The sequence below is a fragment of the Diprion similis genome, chromosome 8 (assembly GCF_021155765.1).
Source record: "Diprion similis isolate iyDipSimi1 chromosome 8, iyDipSimi1.1, whole genome shotgun sequence".
Lineage (NCBI taxonomy): Eukaryota > Metazoa > Arthropoda > Insecta > Hymenoptera > Diprionidae > Diprion > Diprion similis.
Genome location: NC_060112.1, coordinates 23,828,690 through 23,853,932, shown reverse-complemented (window position 1 = coordinate 23,853,932; position 25,243 = coordinate 23,828,690). Strand labels below are relative to the sequence as shown.

Genomic DNA, 25,243 nt, shown 5'->3' with positions numbered 1-25,243 from the left:
CTTTTAGTTATGAAAGTTTCCGCGCGCGGGTATTCCGATCACATGGCGCTTAGTTCGTGGGGAGTTGGTAGTCATGGAAACCCTGGTACGTGGCAGCAGTGTTCGGCAAAACATATACAATTGAACACATAACCTCAATTCGAACGAAGCAAATATGCTCAACCTAACCTGTAACCGGTGACGCAAATGTCAGAGAATATTTAACGCGCCATAAAAATCTCGATAATAGTCTAAGAAAATGAACAAAAGAGTATTAACGTTTCTCTGCTTAGTACTAAATGTATTTTTTTCAATACTTATTGTATTGTTAAATAAAATGGTGTACGTGAGGATTGGGTTTCCGAATGTCACCCTGTCCATGATACACTTTGCAATAACGTTTCTTGGTCTAATCATATGTGAAAAATTGGATGTATTTTGCATAAAAGATGTTGCCATTAAAGAAATGGTACCTATCGCCCTAACTTTCTGTGGGTTTGTTGTCCTTACTAATCTGAGTCTAGAGCACAATACGATTGGCACTTACCAAGTTACTAAAATGCTTACGACCCCCTGCGTCGTTGTAATGCAGGCAATATGTTATAAAAAAAAATTCAGTATGCTTGTTAAACTAACATTAATCCCTATCATAGCTGGAGTCGTCATCAACTTTTATTATGACATTAGATTTAATATTCTTGGGACTATTTACGCTACTCTAGGTGTACTTGTTACATCTCTGTATCAAGTTGTAAGTGGGCTAACTATCACTCCTTCACTATGAGTTCTGTAACCTGTTTCACACTTAGAGCTTATGGTTTCGTAAATTTTTTCCAGTGGGTCAGCAGAAAGCAAAAAGAATTCCAAATGGATCCTATGCAGCTCCTTTATTATCAAGCACCGTTATCTGCAGCAATGCTGTTTGTCATTGTCCCATTCTTGGAACCCATTGGTAACACTCTCCAGCATACCTGGACATTTACAGATATTGTAAGTTGAAAGAGACTTGCACTACTTTATATTACTAAAGTTCATTACGAAAGTTTAAACATTTCCTAACAAAATGAGCCATATTTTTATTTCCACAGCTGACGGTGCTGCTATCGAGCGTTGTAGCATTTTTTGTGAACTTGACATCGTACTGGATAATAGGATACACATCACCGTTAACGTATCCTTACTAAAACAAGAAGTTACCATTATATTTGGAATTTTTAAATTCGTTGAAAGATTATCATCTACCCAATTTATTTTCCATATGCATAGCAATGCTCAATATGTTCTTACATAAAATTTCCCAGTTATAATATGGTTGGACATTCGAAATTTTGCCTCCTTTTACTCGGTGGCGCTATTATCTTCCACGAATCACTCGCACTCAATCAGGCAATCGGAATAACTCTGACATTGATTGGAATTGTATTATATGCTCGGGTCAAGGCAAGTATCTGTTTTCACCGTGCTGGTAATTCTACGACGTAACATTTAAATCAAGTATTGTCTTTTTGTTTGCAGATGAAAGACAGCATATCAAATATTCCACGTTCGACATTGGAAGAAGGCAAGCCACTTTATAAGACATAGTACTTGTACATAAAAATAATTACAAAAAGAAAATTGTGATAGAATATGCCAGTTTAATTATTTATTTAATATGTTCCCTACACAATTGTAAGAATATTGAACAAAGATGTCTTTCATGATGATCATGTAACAAGAGTTTCATACAAAAGAATTGTTTGAATACAATTTTACCTGTCCAGAACCTAGAAAATCTTAATTTATTTCATCCTACATCTGAAATATATTTTCTGTCCACTGAGCAGAAAGTGGCAACTTTCTGCCGCCTGCGCGAAACGAAGTTACCACTTTCCGGCTCTGTCGGGCAGAAAAATGGTATACTAACCTTGGGCAGTAAAAAAGAAAGCCTCAGATCACATGTTCGTTAGCCTCGGCTTCGCCTCGGCCAACAATTGCATGTGATCTAAGACTTTTCTTATTTTACTGCCCTAGGTATGTAATATACTATTAAACTGAAGAAAAGAAAAATTTCAATTCTATACGCCAATAGCATTAAAATGAAAAATTGGCAAAAGAGGGTCGAAGTCAAACCCAGGGCTGAACACTGAGTGCAGTATTCAAAGAAATGTAATGAAACTTTCAAATTATATTGATTTATTAGCTTTTATCCCAGGTAAATCGGACCCATCTGACATCGTACAGTTTGGACTTATATACTGAATGCACAAAAATCATAGCACTCGTGAGAATAATTTAGAGAGCTGCAGACATCTATTGAGAAGAAGCCCAATTTAAAGGGATTAATCCGATTGGATGATGTCATGTATACGTCACATGCCTGCCGACGGCTGAAAAAATAATTCACCGCGCCAAACAAACGTAGAACGTAGTAACACCGCACGCCTCAAGGGACACTTAAAATTTTGCAAAATTAATTTAACTATCAATAATGAAGATCGAGGAGGTGAAAAGCACGGCAAAAACCCAGAGAATTTCCGCACATACGCATATTAAAGGTCTCGGGCTTGACGAAAATGGTATTGCGATTCAGATGGCTGCCGGTCTCGTCGGCCAAGAAATGGCCAGAGAGGTTAAAAATTTTTGAAAATGATTTATTCCACACTTAATTCTAGGCGTAGATATGCGTCGAACTTAATGCTGTGTGCCCGTTTTTTCGTTTTTATTTTCACTCGTTCATTCTCGTGTCGTCATCGTATAGATATATCCAAACAACATCACACAATCTAACCTAAAACAATCGACATACTCCAATAAGCAAAATGCAATATCGGATTTAACAACGTTTTAGAAAAATGTCGTAAACTTAAAAATCTACGCGATACTTAGCTAATTATACTTCTGCTGTTTTGAATGATATGATGAACTTCTTTCCAATGGAAAACCGTTGCCATTGATTTCTTCGACCACTGTTGAAACATCTATTTCATCGTTTATTTCTATTGCCCGTCGATTGATGATTTTCGCTAACCCACGGTTTATAATAACCAACTTTTCATTAGAGAGAATTATTTCATCTTCACCTCATTCTTAAATCACATTAATTATACAGGCTGCCGGTGTCGTTGTCGATATGATAAGATCGAAGAAAATGGCTGGGCGAGCAGTGCTGCTTGCAGGACCACCTGGAACAGGAAAAACAGCAGTTGCTCTTGCAATAGCGCAGGAGCTGGGTAACAAAGTACCATTTTGTCCGATGGTTGGTTCTGAAGTATATAGTTCAGAAATTAAAAAAACAGAGGTACTTATGGAAAACTTTCGACGAGCTATTGGGCTGCGAATAAAAGAAACCAAGGAAGTCTACGAAGGTGAAGTAACGGAGCTGACGCCTGTGGAAACTGAGAACCCAATGGGTGGTTATGGAAAGACAGTTTCTCACGTGGTTATTGGGTTGAAAACTGCAAAAGGAACAAAACAGTTAAAACTCGATCCATCCATATATGAATCTCTCCAAAAAGAAAAAGTTGAGACTGGAGATGTAATTTATATCGAGGCAAACAGCGGGGCTGTGAAACGACAAGGACGTAGCGACAATTTTGCAACGGAATTTGACTTGGAGGCAGAGGAATATGTGCCTTTGCCCAAAGGTGATGTCCACAAAAAGAAAGAAGTCATCCAGGATGTCACGCTGCATGATTTAGATGTCGCTAACTCTAAGCCACAAGGAGGACAGGACATTATGTCAATGATGGGACAACTGATGAAGCCCAAGAAAACTGAAATCACAGGTAACATTTTATTATTTACGTGCAGATTTCTTTCAGAAATATACTTGTTTTTTGTAACAATATCAGTATCGTATTGATCAAACTTCAATTATTGATTACTGTAGATACGCACCTTAGCAACAGACAGTTCTAAACCTTATTGAGTTATTAAATACTTGTAACTTCTCAAGAAAAAAATTCCAGATAATAAAATTTGAAAGTTTAAAAACAGAATGAGTCGCCACTTTTAAATGTGTTATGTGTTTATTTTCAGACAAACTGCGGAAGGAAATCAACAAAGTTGTAAACAAGTACATTGATCAAGGTATCGCAGAACTGGTACCCGGTGTTCTGTTCATAGATGAAGTGCATATGCTGGATATTGAGACATTTACATATCTCCATCGTGCTTTGGAAAGTGCAATTGCTCCGATAGTTATATTTGCAACAAACCGTGGTCGTTGCATCATCAGAGGCACAGAAGACATTGCTTCGCCACATGGAATACCGCTCGATTTACTCGATAGATTACTAATCATAAGAACTTTGCCATATTCGAGAAAGGAAATCGAACAGATTGTTAAATTACGGGCGACAACGGAAGGCTTACAAGTTGAAGACGAAGCTTTGCAAACTCTGGGTGACATTGGAACCAGGACAACGCTCAGATATGTCGTTCAATTGCTTACACCAGCTGCATTGACTGCCAAAGTTAATGGAAGAACTGTGATTAAAAAAGAAGATGTTGAGGAAGTCGGAGGTTTGTTTTTGGATGCTAAATCATCAGCTAAAATCCTGACACAGCATAAAGATAAATACATGAAATAAACGTATTGCATTGTCGACCCTGAAAGTCGAATATTATTGAACAAATTTCTAGATTCGACGTGGTTATTTTGTTTCTGAAACCAATTATAGCAGATTTACAATTAGTTTCACATGACTTTTCTGAATGAACAGACTATCACGAAAGAATACAAATTCGACAGAGAAAATACGACTTATTTAAATGTGATCCAATTACCAATATGTTGTAAATTCAAGATTTCCATAATTTTGAATTGTCCGCAATTTTCCAGTTTTATATACTTCATATTTAGATTGTAATATGTTATGTTCCGTAGGCCATATCAATAAAATTCATTTATATTCTGCAAATTTATCAGTGTACTGTTATTACATATGAAATTAAATATCATAAACCAAACAAGATACTACGAGGAAAATGGATTATATAGAATAGTCCAAGCTTTTAGTAACAGAACAAAATTTTTTTTTCACTAGTAGGAAGGGAAAGATTCCATTTCCAAAAGAGATTTCAAATTATTGCGGATGTGATAACATTCTGCAATTCAATAAAACAACGTACATATTCTCCATTAACTGATAAATTATTGCATTTCAGTGGCATTTTCATTGACATAGTCTAAGAATCTTCGTATTGTGCCAAGGTCAACAAAGTTCAAATCACAATCGAGAGACACACGCATATCACGTGGCGTCATTGCTTTCAAGTGGTATAAAATCTCAGCTCACGTTTCAAACTCTTAGTTACGCACGGTTTAATAAGAGAGTACAGAGTTCGTTACCAATAGCAGGAAAAACAAGTTTCTGAATATCACTATCAAGTATTAATATGAAATAATTTAACACGATGCAGTCAATAATTAAAGTTTCTACCTGTTCCCGACTTTTACACGCTCAAAAATATACGATTAAGTATGCACGAACCTTAGTTACAAACAGTGTTAGTTTATCCAATTTCGAAAAATTATTTCCAAAAAGAGAAGAATTCCAAACAAGGCACATTGGACCGAGGGAACATGAACAATTTGAAATGCTCCAGACTATTGGATTTAAGGTAAATCTGAAATTTCGTGGACACACATCAATCATTCACATTGACATTGTACAATAATCACAGAAATATTATTTGCGTAAAATTATTATTTGAAAGGTGTAGATGCATGTACATGTTACACAGATGAAAATCCAGTGTAACTATCTGAATTCCTAAAACACAGACACAATCTACAAATTTGTACAATGAGATGTGAAATTGAAACGTTTCAAAGCGTTGCAAAATTTTTGACTAAAGAACATTTTTCTTTATCTTAGAGTTTGGATGAGCTGACACGATCTGCTGTACCAGAAAAAATTTGCTTGAACAAGCCTTTAGAAATAGAGGAGCCAGTCAGTAAGTGCCATATATTTGGATTTCTTAATAAACTTATAATGAAAAAAAAAAGCGAGTTGTATTACATACATTGTTTTCAATTTAAGTCTTATTTTTAGTATATCATATCCAGTTTCACAATTGACGTTTAATCTTTTCAAAACATCTTTTTATAAAACAAGATTGTTCAGAGTGATAAACTAACTACGTATTTGGAAACGTGCTTGATAAGTGTAAACAAGTTTGACAGAGCCCCCAGCAGAGATAGAGGGTCAAATGTATTGATAGGGTTATCACAGGGTTGCTAATACATAAGCTTTGCATATAAGTGGATGCCTACGTATTATTCATGTTGCGCCACACGTATTGTGCGATCTATTCATAATAATTGCAATATAATACTTTGCCAATAAAATGGCTTAGAGTTCTGCTGGCGAGATTTTTTTTCAGAGTTGCAAACACTTTTAATTTCACACTTACCAATTTGGAGAAATTCAATTTATCACCAATAAATATACTGTTGAGATGAAAAATTTAGCTTTACTATTTTCCCCAATGAAATTTTTCCATGCAGACATAAGTTGAATAGCATGTAAAAATATCGCGGTATTTATGGGAAGAAATGATATTCCACGTTAAACATGAAAAGAGGAATGAATTGATAAGAAACATAATACACACAATCTAGTACTGTTATTCGAATAACAAATTGTGGTTGAACACGTGAGGTCAGATAGGGGACACGAGAGTTGAGTTAATCGCATAAATGAATGTTCCATAGCTGATATAATCACTTTTTATAAAGAGCACATTTATCTTCGGTCAAGAGGTGAAACTGTGACTTGAGATGCGTACTACCGTAATTTTCCTATCAACATCTGACAATTTCTTAATTGATTTTGTCAAATTTAATAATAACTTAAAACAAACTCGAATAATTTTATCATGTCGTTACTGATGACTCGTATTTACATGTATATTCATTCTGAATATCAAACCTATTGTTTTGGCAATAATCACGCTAAATGAAAGAAAATCTTGCTTACTTGAATAATTATTAATTTCGTATCCACGATCAAACTTTCCGTTTCCAGATGAGTATGAACTAATTAAAAGAATTCGAGAGGTCTCAGAAAAGAATGAACTTTGGCGTAGCTATATCGGTATGGGCTATCATAACTGTAGCGTCCCACATACAATATTGAGAAACATATTTGAGAATCCAGGATGGTAAGCAAACTAATCAATTAGTACATTGTATTATCATGTACGAGAGCATCAATTTCGGCACAATTATTTGTGTGTACTACAGTCGATCAATAAACTATTAGTAAGCCTGAATAAAATTAAGAATCCTGTCGGAGTTAACTAAATCGTATTCATATCTGGTAATTACATTCCTAGGACGACACAGTATACACCCTACCAACCAGAAATTTCTCAGGGGCGATTGGAGGGGCTTTTAAATTACCAAACTATGATTTGTGAGCTAACAGGGATGGAAGTAGCAAACGCTTCTCTTCTGGATGAGGGTACTGCTGCTGCAGAAGCGATGGCGCTTGCTTACAGGCATACTAGAAAAAAAAAAATGTTTTTGTCTGATAAACTACATCCTCAAACAATAAATGTTGTTGTAACAAGAGCTACATCGCTGGGCCTGACCATTGAAGTTGGAGATGTATTTAAAGTTGACTTGGCAAAAAAAGATATCGCTGGAATTCTTGTACAGTATCCAGATACAACAGGGCTAATACAAGACTTCTCAAATGTTGTTGAACAGGCCCATGCTAATGGAGTAAGCGATATTTCTTGCATAGAATAATGTGGTCAATTACCCAAATCTGACATTACGTTTCATATCTCAATTATGCGCAATTCATTTAGATGTCCCTGTGTCGTTGAAATCCCTGGTTCAAGTTTCATGAATTTTCTCTTTTACAGACCTTGGTGTGCGCAGCGAGCGATTTACTTTCCTTAACATTGATCAGACCACCCAGCGATTTTTCAGTTGACATATGTATTGGTACAAGTCAGAGATTTGGTGTTCCACTGGGATACGGGGGACCACATGCAGGGTTCTTTGCTTGCCGTCGAAGCCTAGTAAGGTTAATGCCAGGAAGGATGATCGGTGTAACAAGGGATGCCAATGGTGTTGACGCTTATCGTCTAGCACTTCAAACCAGAGAACAACACATCAGAAGAGACAAGGCTACAAGTAATATCTGCACTGCTCAAGCTCTACTTGCCAACATGTCTGCTATGTATGCAGTTTATCATGGACCATCAGGACTGAGAGATATAGCAAGCAGAGTGCATAATCTAACTGCAGTTCTCGCGGGCGGATTGAAAGCTGGAAACAACAAGGTCCAAACTGAACACTTCTTTGACACCATCACTGTACTGCCTCGAGATCATCAAGAAACTGTTAGAAAAAGAGCAGCAAAAGCTGAAGTTAATTTGAGGTAAGCAAGTGTAATGTTGCAGTAATCAAGACAACGTAGATAATCTACAATCTTGTTTCCTACAACTATTGCGATTTTCAAGGTATAACGATGATGGTTCGATCGGAATAGCTTTTGACGAAACGACTACACTGAAAGACGTTGATGATCTTCTCAAAATATTTGGATCAAAGATAACGGCTAAAGAAGTTGTAGAGAGTGATTCAAACGGAATTTACAGCATCAATGACTCCCCATTTATGCGTACAACACCTTACTTAATGCACCCAGTTTTCAACACTTATCATTCTGAAACTAGGATTGTACGGTACATGAAGTCTTTAGAAAATAAGGACGTTTCTCTCGTGCACAGTATGATTCCACTGGTAAGTGAAAGCCAGAGCGAAAAGTTTGTCAAAACCGCTAGTTACGCTACAGTATGCTTATAAATTTTTAAATTGTATTTGCAGGGATCTTGCACAATGAAATTAAACTCAACAACCGAAATGATGCCATCCAGTTTCAAAGGTTTCACTGATATACATCCTTTCGCACCAATCGAACAGGCCAAAGGATATCAGCAACTCTTTACGGAACTTGAAAAGGATCTTTGTGCCATAACAGGCTACGATAGGATTAGTTTTCAACCAAACAGTGGTGCACAAGGTGAATACGCAGGCTTGAGAGCTATCCAGTGTTATCACGAATCGCGGGGTGATGCCCACAGACAAGTCTGCCTGATACCAGTTTCTGCCCATGGCACAAATCCAGCTTCAGCACAAATGGCGGGGATGCGAGTTGAGCCGATTCATGTGAGAAAAGATGGTTCTGTCGACATAATTCATTTACAAGAAATGATAGACAAATACGAAGCGAATTTATCCTGTCTAATGATCACTTATCCATCCACTAATGGTGTCTTCGAAGAAACCATTGCCGATATTTGCGAAATGGTTCACAACGGTGGAGGGCAGGTATACCTTGATGGCGCCAACATGAATGCACAGGTTGGACTGTGCAGACCTGGCGATTACGGAAGTGACGTTTCGCATTTAAATTTACACAAAACATTTTGCATTCCACACGGCGGTGGAGGACCTGGTGTAGGACCAATTGGGGTGTAAGTAGTACAATACGTTTCTCGAAGATTGAATAAAATCAAACTGGTCATAATGAGAATTTTTTCGTTTACAGAAAAAAACACCTCGCACCATTTCTACCTTCTCATCCCATTGTCAACCCACTGGCCGATGACACGGATGGTGGTAAACAGAGTTTAGGAACAATTTCTGCGGCACCTTATGGCTCGTCCGCGATTTTACCAATTTCATGGGCCTACATTAAGATGATGGGCCCAAGAGGCTTGCGGAAGGCAACTCAAGTAGCAATTCTTAACGCTAATTATATGAGCAAGAGATTGGAAGGTCATTACGTGACATTGTACAAGGGGACCACTGGTCTTGTAGCACATGAGTTTATCATTGATGTGAGGGATTTGAAGAAAACTGCCAATGTCGAGGCTGTTGACATTGCCAAGAGACTCATGGATTATGGTTTTCATGCGCCAACAATGAGTTGGCCAGTCACTGGAACGCTGATGATAGAGCCAACGGAGTCGGAGGATAAACCAGAGCTTGATAGATTCTGTGACGCTTTGATTAGTACGTTTTCGTTAATGAGTTACTACTGTTTACTGGCCTGCAAGTAATTCTACATATTATTCTTCATTTTTCAAATTACTATTTCAAATAATACGATCTCCTTATAGGCATCAGGAATGAAATTCGAGAAATAGAAAATGGTAAACTAGATCCCCAAATAAATCCCTTGAAAATGGCACCGCATACCCAGGAGCATGTTGTTAGCTCGGAATGGAACAGACCGTACACGCGTGAACAAGCTGCCTTTCCTGCTGTAAGAGATGAAAAGAGTATTAGCATCTTCAACTTTTCTTTTTCAAAGACCGGAAAAATTTCAGATTCTTACCGTCTTATTTATTTATAAAACAGTATCGTTTTTCTGTGCACTTCATCATTTTGAAAACTAATCTTTTATTGTTGCAGCCATTTGTCAAAGCCGATACAAAGATCTGGCCGAGTGTGGGTAGAATCGATGACATATACGGCGACAAAAATCTGTTCTGCACATGTCCACAGATTCTGCCGAAATATTAGTTGCCAATAATTAGTGCTATTTATTTATGTGTAAATATTTAATGTAAGATTAGGAATTAAGATTTTACTAGACATATCATCTCAACTCATAAACTTCGGTATAGCATATATTTATTGTATGACGTTTCATAAGCACAAGTATCAAACAATTTAATACGATAAAAGTTATATTTTTCATAATACAATGCTGTATTTTTACTTCATCGTAGTACCACTGCAATTCCTACAAACCAGGCATGATGTACGCAATATTGTCAAGCATTCGAGACAGTGTTTCAGGTTTTGCACCATCCGTCTCTGGGACTTGTTGCGTAAGACAGATTAATGGACCAAGAGCGCAAAGTAATGAGTCTAACAGAACTGAAAGGCTACCTGAAACTGCTATTTGGCCCTCATGTTCTTTCAATCGTTCACCAATTATCGTCAGACTTTCGCCAAGCAGTTTCAAATGAGCAGCTACATCCACAGGCTGCATGCCTATCACTTTGTACATCCCCGTTCCAATGACTGGCTCATTTACTAGATCTTTACCACCACGATTAGATGGTGGTGAAACTGGAATATTTCCTACCACGGAAGGTACTCCAAGCTGTATCGTCTTTTTTGAAGGGGAAGGTTTTGTTTCTTTACCGTTTCCTGAAAAATTGACCAAAAGTTAACTGAATATTGATAAACCAATTTCATCAAATTTGAGCTTTCGGACGATCCTTAACAGCTCCTTTACCAATTTTGTTGATGAATTTCTTTTTCGATGACGGTGGAGGCATTTTCCATACTGATTCATCTTTGACTGCAACTGCTGCGCTAGGCTTAGAAGCTAGACGTTTCGCCCGTCTTCGCCAATTGTACTTTTCCAAGTTTGGCACAGTTGCCCATAATTCACCAAGACGTTTCGAAATAGTTGCAAAATCTGAAGCAATCAATAGTTCTCTTTCAACATGTAAAAGGAAAGTAGTTCATTTTCACAAGGCATAAGATCAATTAACTAATTGATGTTGAAGATTGTCATATTATAAAGAAACAGTAATATTTATTAACATTTAAAAACTTTTCAATCAAAAATGATGTAAGGAACATCTTCATCTTTCTCTCAATCTTCTCAATCTTTAAAAACTTATATATTAATTTAGAGCATAACTAGCCACTATTTTCATCTACTAAATAGCGAGCATAGTATACAACTTTACTACAGCGAATCAGCATCAATATTCACTCACCCATTTCAGGATATTGCTTCATTAATTCGTGTCTTATCTCTTTTGCCCACAGCATATAGGCTGTGAAGCGTGTTTTCTGTAAGATGAAATTTTACTCATTTATCAATCCCACATTCAGTAATCAGCATAAAGAAAAAACCACAAGCGACTAGCTAAGAGCAAAGAAAAATTCCATATGGTTAATTTTGAAATCAGTTGTGTCTCTTGCAATTGAAAAGTAGTTATGAACAATTGATAAGAGTAAAATATATTATAGTTTACATACACCCTTATCCTTTCGTTGAGCCTTCATTCTTCCAATAATCTTGCCATCCTTGATAATTAACTTCTTCTTGCACTTCTCAAGCATGTACAAACTATTTGCCTGTGAGGGAGCTTCCTGACCAGGTGGTTCAAGTCTCCTGAATCCAGTTTCTCTATCATCAATCAATAAGGGATCAACTTCATCATCACTACCAGATTCTAGGCTATATCTTTCCTCTTCGTTCATCACCGCATCATCTTCAGAATAAGAGCCAGATGAGTGACCTTCATTTTCGGACAATGGCTCAGCCTTAACTCTGCCGATGTGGGATCCAGAGTTTTTGCGTTGCCGTTGAACAGGGGCATCTCCGTGCTGAGACGAATGACTTTGAGTAACTTGCTGACGATGCGCCTCATAACGCTCTAGCAAATGCTGTGCGTGCAACTGTTGAGCTTTTTGTCGCTTGTATTTATTGTCTGCTATGTCATCGGGAGACTCAAAGTCCATAAGTTTAGAGGACTTTTTACGCACGCGACCACTACGTGATATCCCTGTAACCTCTAAATCTGAAATGTAAAGCCAACTAGATCTTGCCAAAAGAGGGTCAGGGATAAAAACACATCGAATTATGTCTAACTATGCAATTTAAACGCAAGTGAAAAACTTGAAATCTACCAAACGATTGAAAATATGATTAACTACGTGAATTACATTTACGAGCTACAACTGATAAAGTATCGGCCTATTTATTGGATATAACTCAAATAAAGTATTACTTGTAGCAATTTTCTTGACAAAGTTAATTACAATGTCAACTTACAAGATTATTGCAAAAAAGTTTCTTTCCGGATTCTCAAACTTAAGCAGTTTTCAGGAACCAAAAGATGATTTGTCCCAGATTATGTGAAACTATAGCAATTTAACGCTTGAATACGTCAAGAATATCACGTTCTAGTTTTGAACAAGTTTAAATTTCTTTTAGCAATAAGAAAATGCTGATCAAGTCAAGTGAGATATGCAATTATTTGGAAACCATTGTATGAACAAAGTTCAATAGCAGTCTATAAGATTCTCCTACTTTTCAACTTTACACAATTTACTTTGTTATTCCTAATTATAAAAATAATATTTATTAGCAGACAGCATTTTTTTAACTCAATACAAATTTATTAATCCATACGAAAAGAAATTTACTTTTCAGGTCCCTCTTTATTTCATAGGATGATTGAGTTGAATTGGGTGTCTTGACTTTAGCATGGGATGAAATTTCAGGGTATTTAATGGAATTCTTTGACTATATCGAAATTTTCACGTTTGCCACGACCCTGGCATTCAAACGATTTTACGTGCGACTTATTGTGAAAAATTTGGCAGCATAATATGCGAAAAATTGTTCGAACTATTCGTAAAGTTGAATTAAATAATTGAATGTTAATTTATCGATCTGTTCCCAACTGCGCTCAATTTACGCGCTGACGAATTAGTTCCAACACCGACCGCCGCAAATACACAAGCGCTAACTACGTGGCAAAATAACGAGAAACTACATGATACGGAGAATAGGCTAAATCGCAAAAACGAAAGTTTACTACTAAATGAATAGGATCCATGCGCGGATATCTACGTAAATTTTGACACAATAGTGTTTAGGATGCAGTTAAGCTAACCAAATTACTTATATACGCGTTTTGAACGTATCTCACCATCCGTTTTTTGATGACGTTTCGGGGACGCGAACGATTCCATTTCGTCGAGCTGGTCGAAATGCTTCTTACGCCGCTGCGCTTGAGGGTTCTCAAGTTTTGGTACTTGCTTTCGAATGTCCGCTTGCATGACGCGGTTATTGAAATTAAAATAAGTTTCAAGTTCAGTTGAATGATGTTACTTCTTTTTCAATGCTCGTAATTAAATTAGACCAATTTTACACACACAATTACCCCGATCTTTTGAAAACAACTGCAGCGTTGCAACCGAAACTGCAGTGCGCATGACGCGTGCGTCTAGGTTGAATTACTGTTTTGTGGCGACTCAATTTGCGCGCGAAACTGGTATCGTCAGTGAATTGTTAACAATTGTAAATTACTTGAAAACGCGCAGATGATTTAAGCATTCAACATTCTTGATTTAGTGCGCCAAATATCGAGTCACATAATATTTTCAATAAATTAAGAGTTAAACTTACGATAAACGAGAAAAAGACAAGTTCATGCTTGTACATACAAAGTTCATTTTATTTATAAAACACCACATGTCTGACTTAAAGTCCATCTAAAAGTCATCTTCCTGTTGCCACCCATCTTCTTCAGATAGAAACCGTCTTTTATGAGTAGTATTCATGTAAGGTCGCAAGGCCCATTCCGAATCAGCAGCAGCAGCATTGTCTAATGTGCCCAACTTTATTTCGTACAATTTGAGTTGAAATCTAGGACCGACTTCGGACATTTCAATATCCTTGCCATTGATTTTTTTGTAATTGTGATGACGGAATGAAATATAGTCGTCATGATTAGCAAAAGTGATTATCCTTTTGCTGTCCTCCTTAGGTACAGGAAATAAATGCTTTAATATACTGACAGTCCTCTGTCCCAATTTAGTTTTAAAGTTGTGAAATATCAAATGCGGATACTGTTCAGACATTGTTCCAATGTCTGGAATATCGTGGCGCATGACGACGTCTGACATGGTGAAATAGGCTGTAGGTCCATAGGGCAGATGGCAGACAACCAGGGTGTCTGGAATCCCTCTATGCTCGTGTACCATGATAAAGTCGGTGACATCATTGGCACGACACGCATGAATTAGCTGTTTCATTTCATAGTTACCACGATTCATCCTTTGGGAGTTCGGAAAAATCAGTCTGAGCTCTTTGACGAACATTTTCAGCCTCGAGCTGGGGTCTCGCGATGTCGTTATAACTATTTTTGGGTCCTCGACTCCTGCCCATCGGTATTCGTCGTCCTCGTGCGTGCCGATTGCTCCTCCCATCTCCGTACCGATCGCTGCTGCCATTGCGGGGCCCGCATCTTCCCACTCGATTTTTTTCTGCAAATGCAACGCGTTCTTCCTCAGGTCGTGGTGGATCGGAGTATTCTCTTCTAGGCTATGTTTTAACCTCTCTTTCTTGTCCTGGATCGTCTTCATTTTGTCCTGTACTGACTTTCGATAGAGGTATTCCCGCCTTAGTCGGGCTTGTCTTCTCAACATCTTCGATTTTTCGTTTTTATCAACCCTTTATAACACAATAATGCGTTATTTATTTTTCACAATTTGCAAGATTGCCGTCAAACATGCGTCAAACCCAAAGCAACACACGTGTTCTGCTATTCGTATTCCATTGGTTGAGTAATAAGTAGAGAAGTTGCGCTACAGCTAGATATGAATAGCTAGACATCGAACAATTCTTGAAGTTCTCAATTCGTCATGCTAGGTGTCCACAGCGCTTCACTAATGGCCGTGAACCGAAACTTTGAAAAGGTGCTATAAATATGGATGGATCTTGTAAAAAATAAGCAAAGCATTGTAGTTTACCTCACAAATAATAGTTTTTTCCACACCAGTTGGAGCACGTAAATTATTTTTTTCACATTTTAATCAAATTTAAGATCAAATTTGACGCAGAGTTACAGCCCTTTTCAATGTTTCGGCTCGCGGCCACCAGCAGAGTGTTGCGGACACCTAACTTGATGAAGTTGATGAAAATTTGGGATAATGTGCGTTACTACATCGCCCATGAACACAGGCGTGGATGACAGTAGATGATAAATGCAATTTTGTACTGGTTCATACAATCAATTTTGATAGATCATGGAAGAAGCACCGTACAAATTAAGTTGCGTGTTAGTTGGTCACAGTTCTGATGTGCGAGCTGTAGCGGCATTCAAGGATGGAAGTCTGGTGTCAACCTCGCGCGATAAAACCGCTCGCCTTTGGAAGCCGAATGAGTATGTTGAGCTATAACCTATATTTCTTTGAATGTTCCACAACGAATTATTATTCCCCCTATTATCGAAGCAACGTGTAAATGAGGGATTTTCGTTTCTTTCTCAACCTTCACATTTCGTCGTTCAATAGTTGATTAGAGAACGGAAAATTCGCTTCTTTGCTCAGGTTTACATAATGCTTGACGCTCCACAATAACTAACTTTTAGATTAAATTCCGGATACACGGAATCCGCAGTTCTAAAGGGTCACAGCAACTTTGTGAGTTCAGTATGTGTAATAAATCCCTCTGAACGTTTTCCGGATGGCTTCATAATAACCGGCAGCAATGACAACAATATCTGCATTTATCTGCCTGGGGAAGAGAATCCGCTGCACACAATAAAGGCACACCAGAACACGGTGTGTAATTTGAGTGCAGGTAAGGAGGAAGGAACATTCCTCTCCAGTTCATGGGATCTGACAGCAAAATTATGGCATATCGACAAGCCGGATTCACCTCAACTGACGCTGACCAGTCACACAGCAGCCATTTGGTGCGTGGCAGATTTGGCCAATGGTGTCATAGTCTCGGGATCGGCTGACAAGCTGGTTATAGCCTGGCGGAGAAATGGCACCATACTCCACAAGTTGTCAGGGCACACGGATTGCGTTCGTGGATTATGCGTGATCAAAGATGAAGAGTTTTTAAGCTGTGCCAATGACGCTACCATTAGACATTGGAATGTATCCCAAGGGTCTTGCCTTGGAACTTACTGTGGGCATACAAACTACGTGTATGGAATAGCTTCGACGTTTCTGTTGGGCGGTTCACATGTCGTTACCTGCGGAGAAGATAGGACTGTTAGGATTTGGCACAACGCCGAAATCCAGCAGACTTTGACACTTCCTGCGCAGTCCATTTGGTCAGTTGACATTTTGCCAAACGGAGACATTGTTACTGGATCTTCCGATGGAGTAGTCACAATTTTTTCTGCCAAACCTGAACGTTATGCTGATGCCGCAACTTTACAACAGTACGACGAGGCTGTCGCTAATACCAAGCTGAATGCTGAGCAGGAGTTGGGTGGCATCAAGATTAGTGAGTAGGTATTCTTCCTTATCTTCTTATCAAACAAATCTTTTATCCTTGAATATTACTTCTGGAAGAAAAAGGTGCACGTTTAATCTCACGCATCATTGACTTAATCTAAAGTGACATGATTTCAGAATGATTTTGCCAAATTTAGAAGATCTTATGTCACAGAATTTATACTCACGCTCATTTCGATGAAAAACATTAACAATGAGGATTTCTGCTGACCCATAGTCTGCCAGATGCCAATGCTCTACATCAACCTGGACAAAGAGATGGTCAGACAAAAATGATTAGAGATGGAAATACTGTCAAGGCTTACAGCTGGTCGCAATCAAGCAAACAGTGGCAACATGTGGGAGATGTAATGGGTGCCTCTGGTGGTAGTCCAGCTACATCTGGTAAACAATTATATAATGGTATGGAATACGACTACGTTTTCTCAGTCGACATTCAAGATGGTGTTCCACCTCTAAAGTTGCCTTACAATAATGGAGATGATCCTTGGCGTGCGGCCCAAAAGTTTATCCACGATAATAACCTTAGTCAGCTATTTCTTGAACAGGCAAGATATCAATATTATCAAACAAAATATCTTATGCACTTGGCTTAGAGAGATTATACAATGGGATTTTACTGTTTGCAGGTGGCAAACTTCATTGTAAAAAATTCTCAATCTGCCCCAGTTCTAAACGCCGAACCCCAGTTCGCTGATCCTTTTACAGGGGGAAATAGGTACATACCAGGATCTGGAGCTCCTGGAAGAATATCCACCAATAATGTGCCAACACCTTCGGCTAGCTCTTCCAGTAGCTCTGTGTCGCAGTCATACATACCGCATACTACGTATTTAAAATTGGAGCAAGCCAATGTTCCAGCTATCACCGGTGATCAATGAGTCCATATTTGTTTGCACATAAAACACCAGCAATCTTGGTACTACTGAAAATATACAACAAACAACTTGGTGTTAAAATTTTCAGAAAAATTACTAGAGTTCAACAAAAAAATAGAAAATGGCATTCACACAGTTGCAGAGGAATGTTTAGACCCATTTGTAAAACAATTGTGCAGCCAAAACGAAGGCGAGGTTGGAGCTGATCCAATTGAAATGTTGAAAACACTTTTGGATTGGCCAAATACCTTGGTGTTCCCGGCACTGGATGTTGCCCGGCTGGCCGTACTTCGATCAGATGTAAACTTCCAGCTATGCAATGACGGATTATTGGCCGCCCTGAGACGGCACATTAAAGCTGATGCACTCCCAGCTAATCAAATGCTCGCTTTTCGAGTACTAGCTAATATGTTCTGTCATAGTAAGGGTGAAGCATTGGGTCTACATTATAGAGACGAGTTACTCAAGACTATACTCGACCTTTCGTCTCTTGGAAATAAAAATAACCAGGTATAACCGGCACTTCAACATTTATTCTGACATGTTGGATGGTTTGATCAGCGTCAACGTTCTTAGAGCTTCTGTCCATACATGTTTTCAACCCTACAATTAATCAATTTACAACTGTTGTTTCAGATTGCGATAACGAGTTACCTGCTTAATTTAATAGTGGCATTGAATAAACTTGACGATACACCTGGCAGAACAACGGTACTTAATGTAATGTTTGCCGTACTGCCACTTCTGACCGAGCCCGAAGCGATATTCAGAGGGCTCGTTGGGCTGGGTACAATTTTGGCAGCAACACCAGACCCCGAGGATCGTGATAAACTAATTGGAGCTGTACGACAATGCGAAAGTACACTGACTGTTATCAAGACAATGTCCGAAAGTTCGACCAATAGCCCTGCACAAAGTAAACTCGCTAATTGTTCCAAGCAAATTATTGATCTAATTATGTAAAGAATTCTTACTGTCAAACTTTCGTATTTTTAATACCGAAGAAAAAAATGTTTATTCAGCCATTCGTATTTCTCAAAAACTCGCGATCACTTTATAATTAGTTATGAGAGACCTAGTTACTCGAATAGTCTCCATTAAATTCTTAGGCAATCAATGCATAGCTTCTCGAAATGATTTGGTTCCCATTCGTGGAATTGGGACGATTTCTTGTTCACGCGAAATCTACATCAATTATGTAATATTCATTTATCTTTGCATTTTTGCATTACTTCCTGAATCGCGGTGTGAATATTGATTAATTACATCGATTATTTGTACAGAGTGTAGTAGAATGCGCTACGTGTTACCCAATAAAATTAGCATCATTTTGAATAAAAGCAGTTTTTAAATTTATCAAGAGCACTTGTAAATGAAAGAGGCGAAAAATTATTTAATGATTGTCCTACATCTTTAGCACTGCTGGGAAAAGTCTTACGTCTGTGTTGTGGTAACAAATTTGGCAACAACTACAACCTTTCATACAGACATCTCGCGTTCGTTGTTTTTTTTTCCTTTTCTTTTCTTTTCTTGCTTTCCTCTCTTCAAGCGAGCAACCAACCATGGAGAGTAATTTTTAATTCTTCAATGAACTTTACTCCCTATTTAATGTGTTGAATTCAATGCAGATCACAATTTTTTTGTCAAGTAAATTATCCAACATTGTCAGCATTGTAAGCTTCAATGTTTGTCCTATTTCCAGCTAGTGAAATTCGTATAAAATGTCGAATAGTTTAACGGGGAAATTTGGAGTAACAGACAAATTGATCAAATATAATAGTGACAGTGATAAAACAAAAGTCGCACATCAGGTAAGATAAGTTGTATATCTAAATAAAAATGAGTTCAAATATGTACAACGACGAATATAAAATAATAATTTATGTAATATACATATTTGATTTAATTCTTCGGACGTTTAATCCATTAAACATACAACAGACAACAGTGTAGTAGTAGAATATTGTTATTATAGTAACGTCAAATATATATTTCCTTAACAGATAAACGATCGGTCTTGAGTGATCAAGAGCCAGTTCATCTTAACTTTGTAATTAGTTACATGAAAAATAACATTCACTGTATATATTCATATTGATTTCAATTACGTTGGATGAAAAATACATACAATATATTGAGATAGTTTGTTTCAGCCATGCAGATTTAGGCTCGCGACGGGAATGTGAATGTGTTGGTTTTTTTCTTTCTTTTTTTTTTTTTTTTTTGTTTATAAAAATAATTTTTTAATATATTCTTGAGATCTGTAGGACGATATAGCAGAGAAGTGATGTTGCTGCTCTGAAGTTCGAACAATCAATCAAAAATGTGCAGATGATTCAGACTGCGATATTCATTATTCATTCATTTATCTAATTAATTAATTAATTATTTATTTATTTACTTTCTTTCACTAGTATATTATCATTGTCCCAAGTACATTGGGCCACCGAATGCATATTTCAACAACCAGAAAAAGCAGTTTTTTAACGCAGCCGTTACAACTTTTTAACAACGTGCGTACTGATCTGACTATTCGATTTTTCTTTTTTGTTTTTATTTTCATCTAAAACTAGCAAACCACTAGAGCAGTTTGAACCAATTTTCTGTTTCATGCATATCACCGTACACGTAATCTAAAATTGAGACAAATTATGCACCAAAAGGGGGCAGGGAATGCTCTCCATAAAAGAATACAGAGTGAAGATTTTGCCTAAGGATTTCTTTACTTGTTCAATGTATATTCATAACGTAAACAAGGCTTCGATAAGTTTGTCAGCCATGCATTGTGGAAGAACAGAAAAGAAATATCAAATTTAAATTAAAGTTCAACCCAAACGGCATTCTGGAATCAAGTTATTTTCTCCTTCCTGGTTTTTATCGGAAAATAGGGAAAAATGTAAAACGACACGTATCAAAGTATCTTGAACTGTTAATGACCTTTTCAAACTTGTCCGATAAAATATTCTTTGAATAAATAATAAAACTATCCTCGTTCTTTTTCCCGTATACCCGTAGCAATTGTGTGGCCGTGCTGGGCTGAGCTGGGCAGAATGAATAGCTGGGAGGGACCTAGAATTTGTATTGGGTCCCCCCAGCCCCGTCTCATTCTGCCGGCGTACTAGCCGCCCATCTATCAAACTCAATACCTGAATCGGGACTAAGACCTAGATCGATAGGGCTTAAAAAGCTAGGTACGGGACAATTGCAAGGACCTCCAGGTCGGCAGGCGCCGATGCACCGTCTGTCGTTGCCTTTACTTCTATCCCCCCGGTTCCTGAGCTCTCTTTCAAAACTGTGCAACTGTTCCATGAAATGAAAATTCGGAGCTACGTTTGACTTCCGGCTTCGTACTAAATTAAAAGCGTCATTCAGGCTAAGGCTGCACTTGTGCATAAGGTAGGCAACCGTTATTGTTACGGAACGTGACACTCCGGCTAAACAGTGGACCAGTACACCTTTATCCGAACTTCTTGCTTCCTCTGAAAAAAACGAGAAACAATAAATCATCATCATGCAGATTCCCGTGAATTTCGAGAAATTTCAATCGAACATAAACAAGGTAGCAACTTTACATTCGTAAAGCGATCTCACGACTGGTATTTCGTTGATGAAACATTATAAATATATTGGGCAGGATGTTATGAAATGTGTGTAATACCGAAGCGTTTTAATGAAGCATGTTAATTAGTTGCGAGAATTTCTCCAAGAAACTGTTTAAGGATTTTGCGTTTCCCTGCAGTGCGCGTATTTCATTACGCAACGCGAATTTCGTACTATAAACAATGAAAATATTTATAATAGAATTTGAATACTTCATAAAAATACAACGGGGCTCTTATTCTCAAACGGAGCTCTGTAGCATAACCGGATATCCGTTGTTTAATTGTCTAGAGTAAGTTCGCCCGCCACGTGGGAAAGTTTCTATTTATAAGAATCCCAATTTAACCACCGCGACTTTCTTAAACAGGAAATCCTGTTTAAGAAATGCTTAAATCTTAGAAATTGAGCTGAAAATTAAAAGTCGTGTACCGCGGCCAACGGAAAACGTACGTAAATCCGCAAATATTATTATTATTTTTGCACCAATTTTAGCATTGTTTGTGAGCGACTTCAGTAATTTGATCTTTTAAAAAAATACACAGTACATCCAATTAAACACGCTGGTAAACAAATTGAAGGTCAGTTCGGTTTCTTATCGTTACTAAACTTTTTTTGAAGTAAAAAATTTTCAAATACGAAATGAAAAACACGTTTATAAATATCCAATGATCAAAGTAAAAATGTTATACCGATGAATTGAATTGCCTGAGGAAAAAAGCTGGCCAAGTTTTGACTCCAGTGATCGCTGATCGGTATCTGCATGTATTTGATAGAGCCAGCATCTTCAAACACATTTGGTAAATCAGGTGTGACGTTCAGGATATATTGTATCCTGTGGCGAGCTAGGGCATCTCTGTCTTCGCTGTTGGCTGCATTTCCTAAATATAAGTGCGGTAGAATTTCCACTGGAAAGTCTTTGTCCTCCTCCGGCCCTACATAGAGAATAAAACACTTTTTAACTTGCAATCTTGTGTGTTCAACTTGATACTTATTAATTTACGCATGATAAGACACTTCATAAAACAACTTCTCAAGAGTAAGCTCAACAGACGTTCTTAACGCTTTCAAGTACTTCGATAACTAGTAAACAATCAATAAATATGAAGATAGTTACATATCGTGGTATCGATCTGTTTAGATTGAGTTTGTAATCAAAGAAACTGCCGGTCTGAAATATACTGATTTCAGAACTAAAATTATTCTTGTTTTTCTGAGTTTTTTTTCTACCAGGAATTTAATACTTATCTGAAATAATAAGTATAATTGTAACGAATGATATCACTGATCAAAGTTTTCAGAAGCACACTAATATCTTCAACTGCTTGTATAAATAATCTATAATATCACTTCATAAATTTTAATATGTTTAATACTTGGAAATAAAATTTCCTTGAGTAAGATTTTATTTTATATGCTCACCAACAGAGTCACAGGTACTGTCGCTATCAGAATCGGAATAGGCTCTTGTTGTGGGTGGGGTTGAAATGCGAAGGGATCTGAGTCCCATAAGTTCTCCTTCATTAGGATCTTGCCCAGTTAGTCCTTCGGCATTTGCCTGACCCCCTTCGCACCATTCAGGGTATCTGTCTCTGAACGCTCCGAAACCACCTGGAATAAATAACAATAGGAATAGTATAGAAACACGCCAAATTCAACAAAAAAAAACTATATAATTAAAACTGGTAAATCGAGAGAAACCTTTTAGTTTTTAAACCTCTTACGCCTCTTTCGCTTTTTGGATAGCATTCATTCAGGATAGATGTGATTTTTAATAAAATTACAAAAGATCTATTGAGTCACTCTATTAACAATTGATCAAATGACTATTTTTAATACGTTTTAGGTAAAAGGAAATATTAATTCAATAAAATATAAATAATAGTTGAAGAACGTATTCCTTTATCCTGAGATATTGTAATGGAATAAATTTTCAATTGACGAAAAACAGCACCGTAGTATGCAACATTATCAATGATTAAACGATTGTGTAAAGATATGGGTCAGGCAGTTGGTTCTAGGGCAAGAAATGTAGTGACGGCTTGTATAGTACCAGCCGCACACAAATCAATATTTCATTCAGAACTCCCTCTCTCTCATGCTCTCTCTCTCTCTCTCTCTCTCTCTCTATCACTCTCTTTCTCTGTCTCAATTCCATTTCAGTTGCCATCTCATCTGCTCTTACTGGCTTTAACTTACTAGGAAATTTACAAACAACAGGCTACACGAAATACCTTTCTACTTGCTGCCCACAACATTGATAAAATTAATTTCTCTTGTTTTCTTTGGGGGAAAAAAATAGTAAGATGAAAAAAAAATTTCTAACTGTTTCAAATTTTAATGGAATTTAAGAAATTAAATATTACCAATAAAAATTCACCCTAAATGTAACACGAATAAAGAAATTTCAATTTTCAATGTCCCTCTAAGTTGATTATAGAGTAATTATAAAATAATATAATCCAAAAATTATGAAAAACAGTATTTTTCTCTCCAACATCTGCATTGTAAGAAAAAATATTTCAAGAATTGTTACAAGTAGTTATTGTTTATCCCTCGAACACCCTGTGCTATGTTTTAATATATTACAGGTGCACGTTCCAATGTCTCTCTGCAATATAGAGCTGATTGTTACTCGATTGGTCGCTTTGTTAAAATAGAGCATTTTTTTTATCAGTAACTGTTAGATATTTATCTCTTCCGGTCAAAATGGCAGGAAGTTGTGACGGAAAAATTACAGAATCTGCAGACAGGCAGGCGAACAAACAAGCAGTATTTTTCCAAGAAAGAATCATAGATCGCGTGACGTTACGTACTTACCAATTAAACTAGCTACTCTACCGCCGCTGTTCCGAAGCCTCCGAGTCAGAACTTGGATCGTCTCGCCCTGGTGACCAGCAGGCTCAGTTGAATCTCCAATCAGTATAAAAGTCCCACGGCTGTCCTCGTCTCCGTACAAAAATACTTCTACTCTGGCTCTTAAGTCGAGACACCTGATCGTCGCCAGCAGATCCACCTTACCTGCGGCCAAGCGACGCAGCATAATGCTAGGGATTGCCAGGGGCACTGAGCCCCTTATATGCGCCTCGGCAAATTCCGAGTGCGCCCTGCAGTCCAAAACAAGTAGCCGACTCGGCCCCCCTAGCGAACGAAGTTCGCTAAACAGCCACTCTGTGCTCACCAGACCCTCTTCCGTTGTTCCGCCCGGCATTCTGAGAACTCCGTTGCGCTTTCTTTGTTGTTATCTTCGCTCGTTTTTCTTTCCCTTTATTTTTCTCTCAAGCGGTTGCTTCTCCACTCGTCGATCTCTTCTTGCCCGTCAGAGAATTTGGATTACTGGAGAGTCGATAGGGGTAGAGACTTTAAGATAAATCCAGCTTCTTACTTCAAAGACCTTGCAATTTGGTCCAAATTAAAGATTTTGGAATGGTGATGATGATAATGCTGCTGCTGCTGCTGTAGTTTGCCTTGATTTTCTCTTTTCCACTTTTACTTTTGCGTTGAAAATTTTTTAGCTTCTACTTTTTTAATAACAGAGAACGTGTATGTGAATTTATATTATTTACTTCCTTCGTCTTCGTTTGAACAATAAATACGCATACGCGTATATTTTTGGATACTTTTAAAAATATTTTTAAAACTTTAGTATGGCACTTATTAAGAATATATATAATTATAATTTATAAATATATTGGAATTATTAAAATCTTGATGAAGTTGTATTATGAATTATAATTTGTAATCTCGATTTTTTTTTTTT

The 25,243-nt window shown here is 37.5% G+C and overlaps 7 protein-coding genes and 1 long non-coding RNA gene across 10 annotated transcripts; 4 read left to right on the top strand and 4 right to left on the bottom strand.

Annotated features, from left to right (window-relative positions):
• Window positions 1-52: 52 nt before the first annotated feature.
• On the top strand, window positions 53-1,604 carry LOC124409298 (solute carrier family 35 member E3-like). Of its 2 annotated transcripts, none has more exons than XM_046886833.1 (5): window positions 53-730; window positions 817-969; window positions 1,068-1,150; window positions 1,281-1,423; window positions 1,495-1,604. In XM_046886833.1, exons 1-5 carry the CDS (start codon window positions 239-241, stop codon window positions 1,554-1,556), a joined length of 933 nt encoding a protein of 310 aa, XP_046742789.1. In that variant the 5' UTR covers window positions 53-238; the 3' UTR covers window positions 1,557-1,604. The 2 variants fall into 2 exon arrangements, with proteins under 2 accessions (XP_046742789.1, XP_046742788.1); XM_046886832.1 differs by having other exon boundaries at window positions 61-730; window positions 1,281-1,419.
• Window positions 1,605-2,355: 751 nt separating this feature from the next.
• LOC124409294 (ruvB-like helicase 1) lies at window positions 2,356-4,880 on the top strand. Its single transcript, XM_046886828.1, has 3 exons — window positions 2,356-2,590; window positions 3,071-3,746; window positions 4,000-4,880. The coding sequence occupies exons 1-3, from the start codon at window positions 2,450-2,452 to the stop codon at window positions 4,551-4,553; spliced, it is 1,371 nt and encodes a 456-aa protein (XP_046742784.1). The 5' UTR covers window positions 2,356-2,449; the 3' UTR covers window positions 4,554-4,880.
• Window positions 4,881-5,171: 291 nt separating this feature from the next.
• Window positions 5,172-10,698, top strand: LOC124409293 (glycine dehydrogenase (decarboxylating), mitochondrial). Its single transcript, XM_046886827.1, has 10 exons — window positions 5,172-5,586; window positions 5,844-5,922; window positions 6,996-7,131; window positions 7,306-7,696; window positions 7,843-8,363; window positions 8,446-8,728; window positions 8,813-9,462; window positions 9,537-10,003; window positions 10,111-10,256; window positions 10,406-10,698. The coding sequence occupies exons 1-10, from the start codon at window positions 5,380-5,382 to the stop codon at window positions 10,514-10,516; spliced, it is 2,991 nt and encodes a 996-aa protein (XP_046742783.1). The 5' UTR covers window positions 5,172-5,379; the 3' UTR covers window positions 10,517-10,698.
• LOC124409301 lies at window positions 6,481-7,705 on the bottom strand. Its single transcript, XR_006929509.1, has 2 exons — window positions 7,564-7,705; window positions 6,481-7,475 (listed from the first exon to the last, which is right to left on the bottom strand). It is a non-coding gene; the product is annotated as an uncharacterized LOC124409301 (long non-coding RNA).
• On the bottom strand, window positions 10,608-13,943 carry LOC124409296 (HMG box-containing protein 4). Of its 2 annotated transcripts, none has more exons than XM_046886829.1 (5): window positions 13,681-13,943; window positions 11,999-12,543; window positions 11,734-11,809; window positions 11,241-11,426; window positions 10,608-11,152 (listed from the first exon to the last, which is right to left on the bottom strand). In XM_046886829.1, exons 1-5 carry the CDS (start codon window positions 13,808-13,810, stop codon window positions 10,740-10,742), a joined length of 1,350 nt encoding a protein of 449 aa, XP_046742785.1. In that variant the 5' UTR covers window positions 13,811-13,943; the 3' UTR covers window positions 10,608-10,739. The 2 variants fall into 2 exon arrangements, with proteins under 2 accessions (XP_046742785.1, XP_046742786.1); XM_046886830.1 differs by having other exon boundaries at window positions 11,999-12,537.
• Window positions 13,944-14,206: 263 nt separating this feature from the next.
• On the bottom strand, window positions 14,207-15,310 carry LOC124409299 (U3 small nucleolar ribonucleoprotein protein IMP4). The gene has a single exon (XM_046886834.1). The coding sequence runs from the start codon at window positions 15,179-15,181 to the stop codon at window positions 14,246-14,248; it is 936 nt and encodes a 311-aa protein (XP_046742790.1). The 5' UTR covers window positions 15,182-15,310; the 3' UTR covers window positions 14,207-14,245.
• A 395-nt stretch (window positions 15,311-15,705) lies between these two features.
• LOC124408510 (phospholipase A-2-activating protein) lies at window positions 15,706-19,950 on the top strand. Its single transcript, XM_046885475.1, has 6 exons — window positions 15,706-15,918; window positions 16,126-17,001; window positions 17,226-17,556; window positions 17,638-17,878; window positions 17,975-18,396; window positions 18,523-19,950. The coding sequence occupies exons 1-6, from the start codon at window positions 15,782-15,784 to the stop codon at window positions 18,847-18,849; spliced, it is 2,334 nt and encodes a 777-aa protein (XP_046741431.1). The 5' UTR covers window positions 15,706-15,781; the 3' UTR covers window positions 18,850-19,950.
• Window positions 19,951-20,887: 937 nt separating this feature from the next.
• On the bottom strand, window positions 20,888-25,243 carry LOC124408514 (dual specificity protein phosphatase Mpk3). The gene is made up of 4 exons (XM_046885476.1): window positions 24,304-25,243; window positions 22,906-23,094; window positions 22,176-22,418; window positions 20,888-21,365 (listed from the first exon to the last, which is right to left on the bottom strand). Exons 1-4 carry the CDS (start codon window positions 24,692-24,694, stop codon window positions 20,989-20,991), a joined length of 1,200 nt encoding a protein of 399 aa, XP_046741432.1. The 5' UTR covers window positions 24,695-25,243; the 3' UTR covers window positions 20,888-20,988.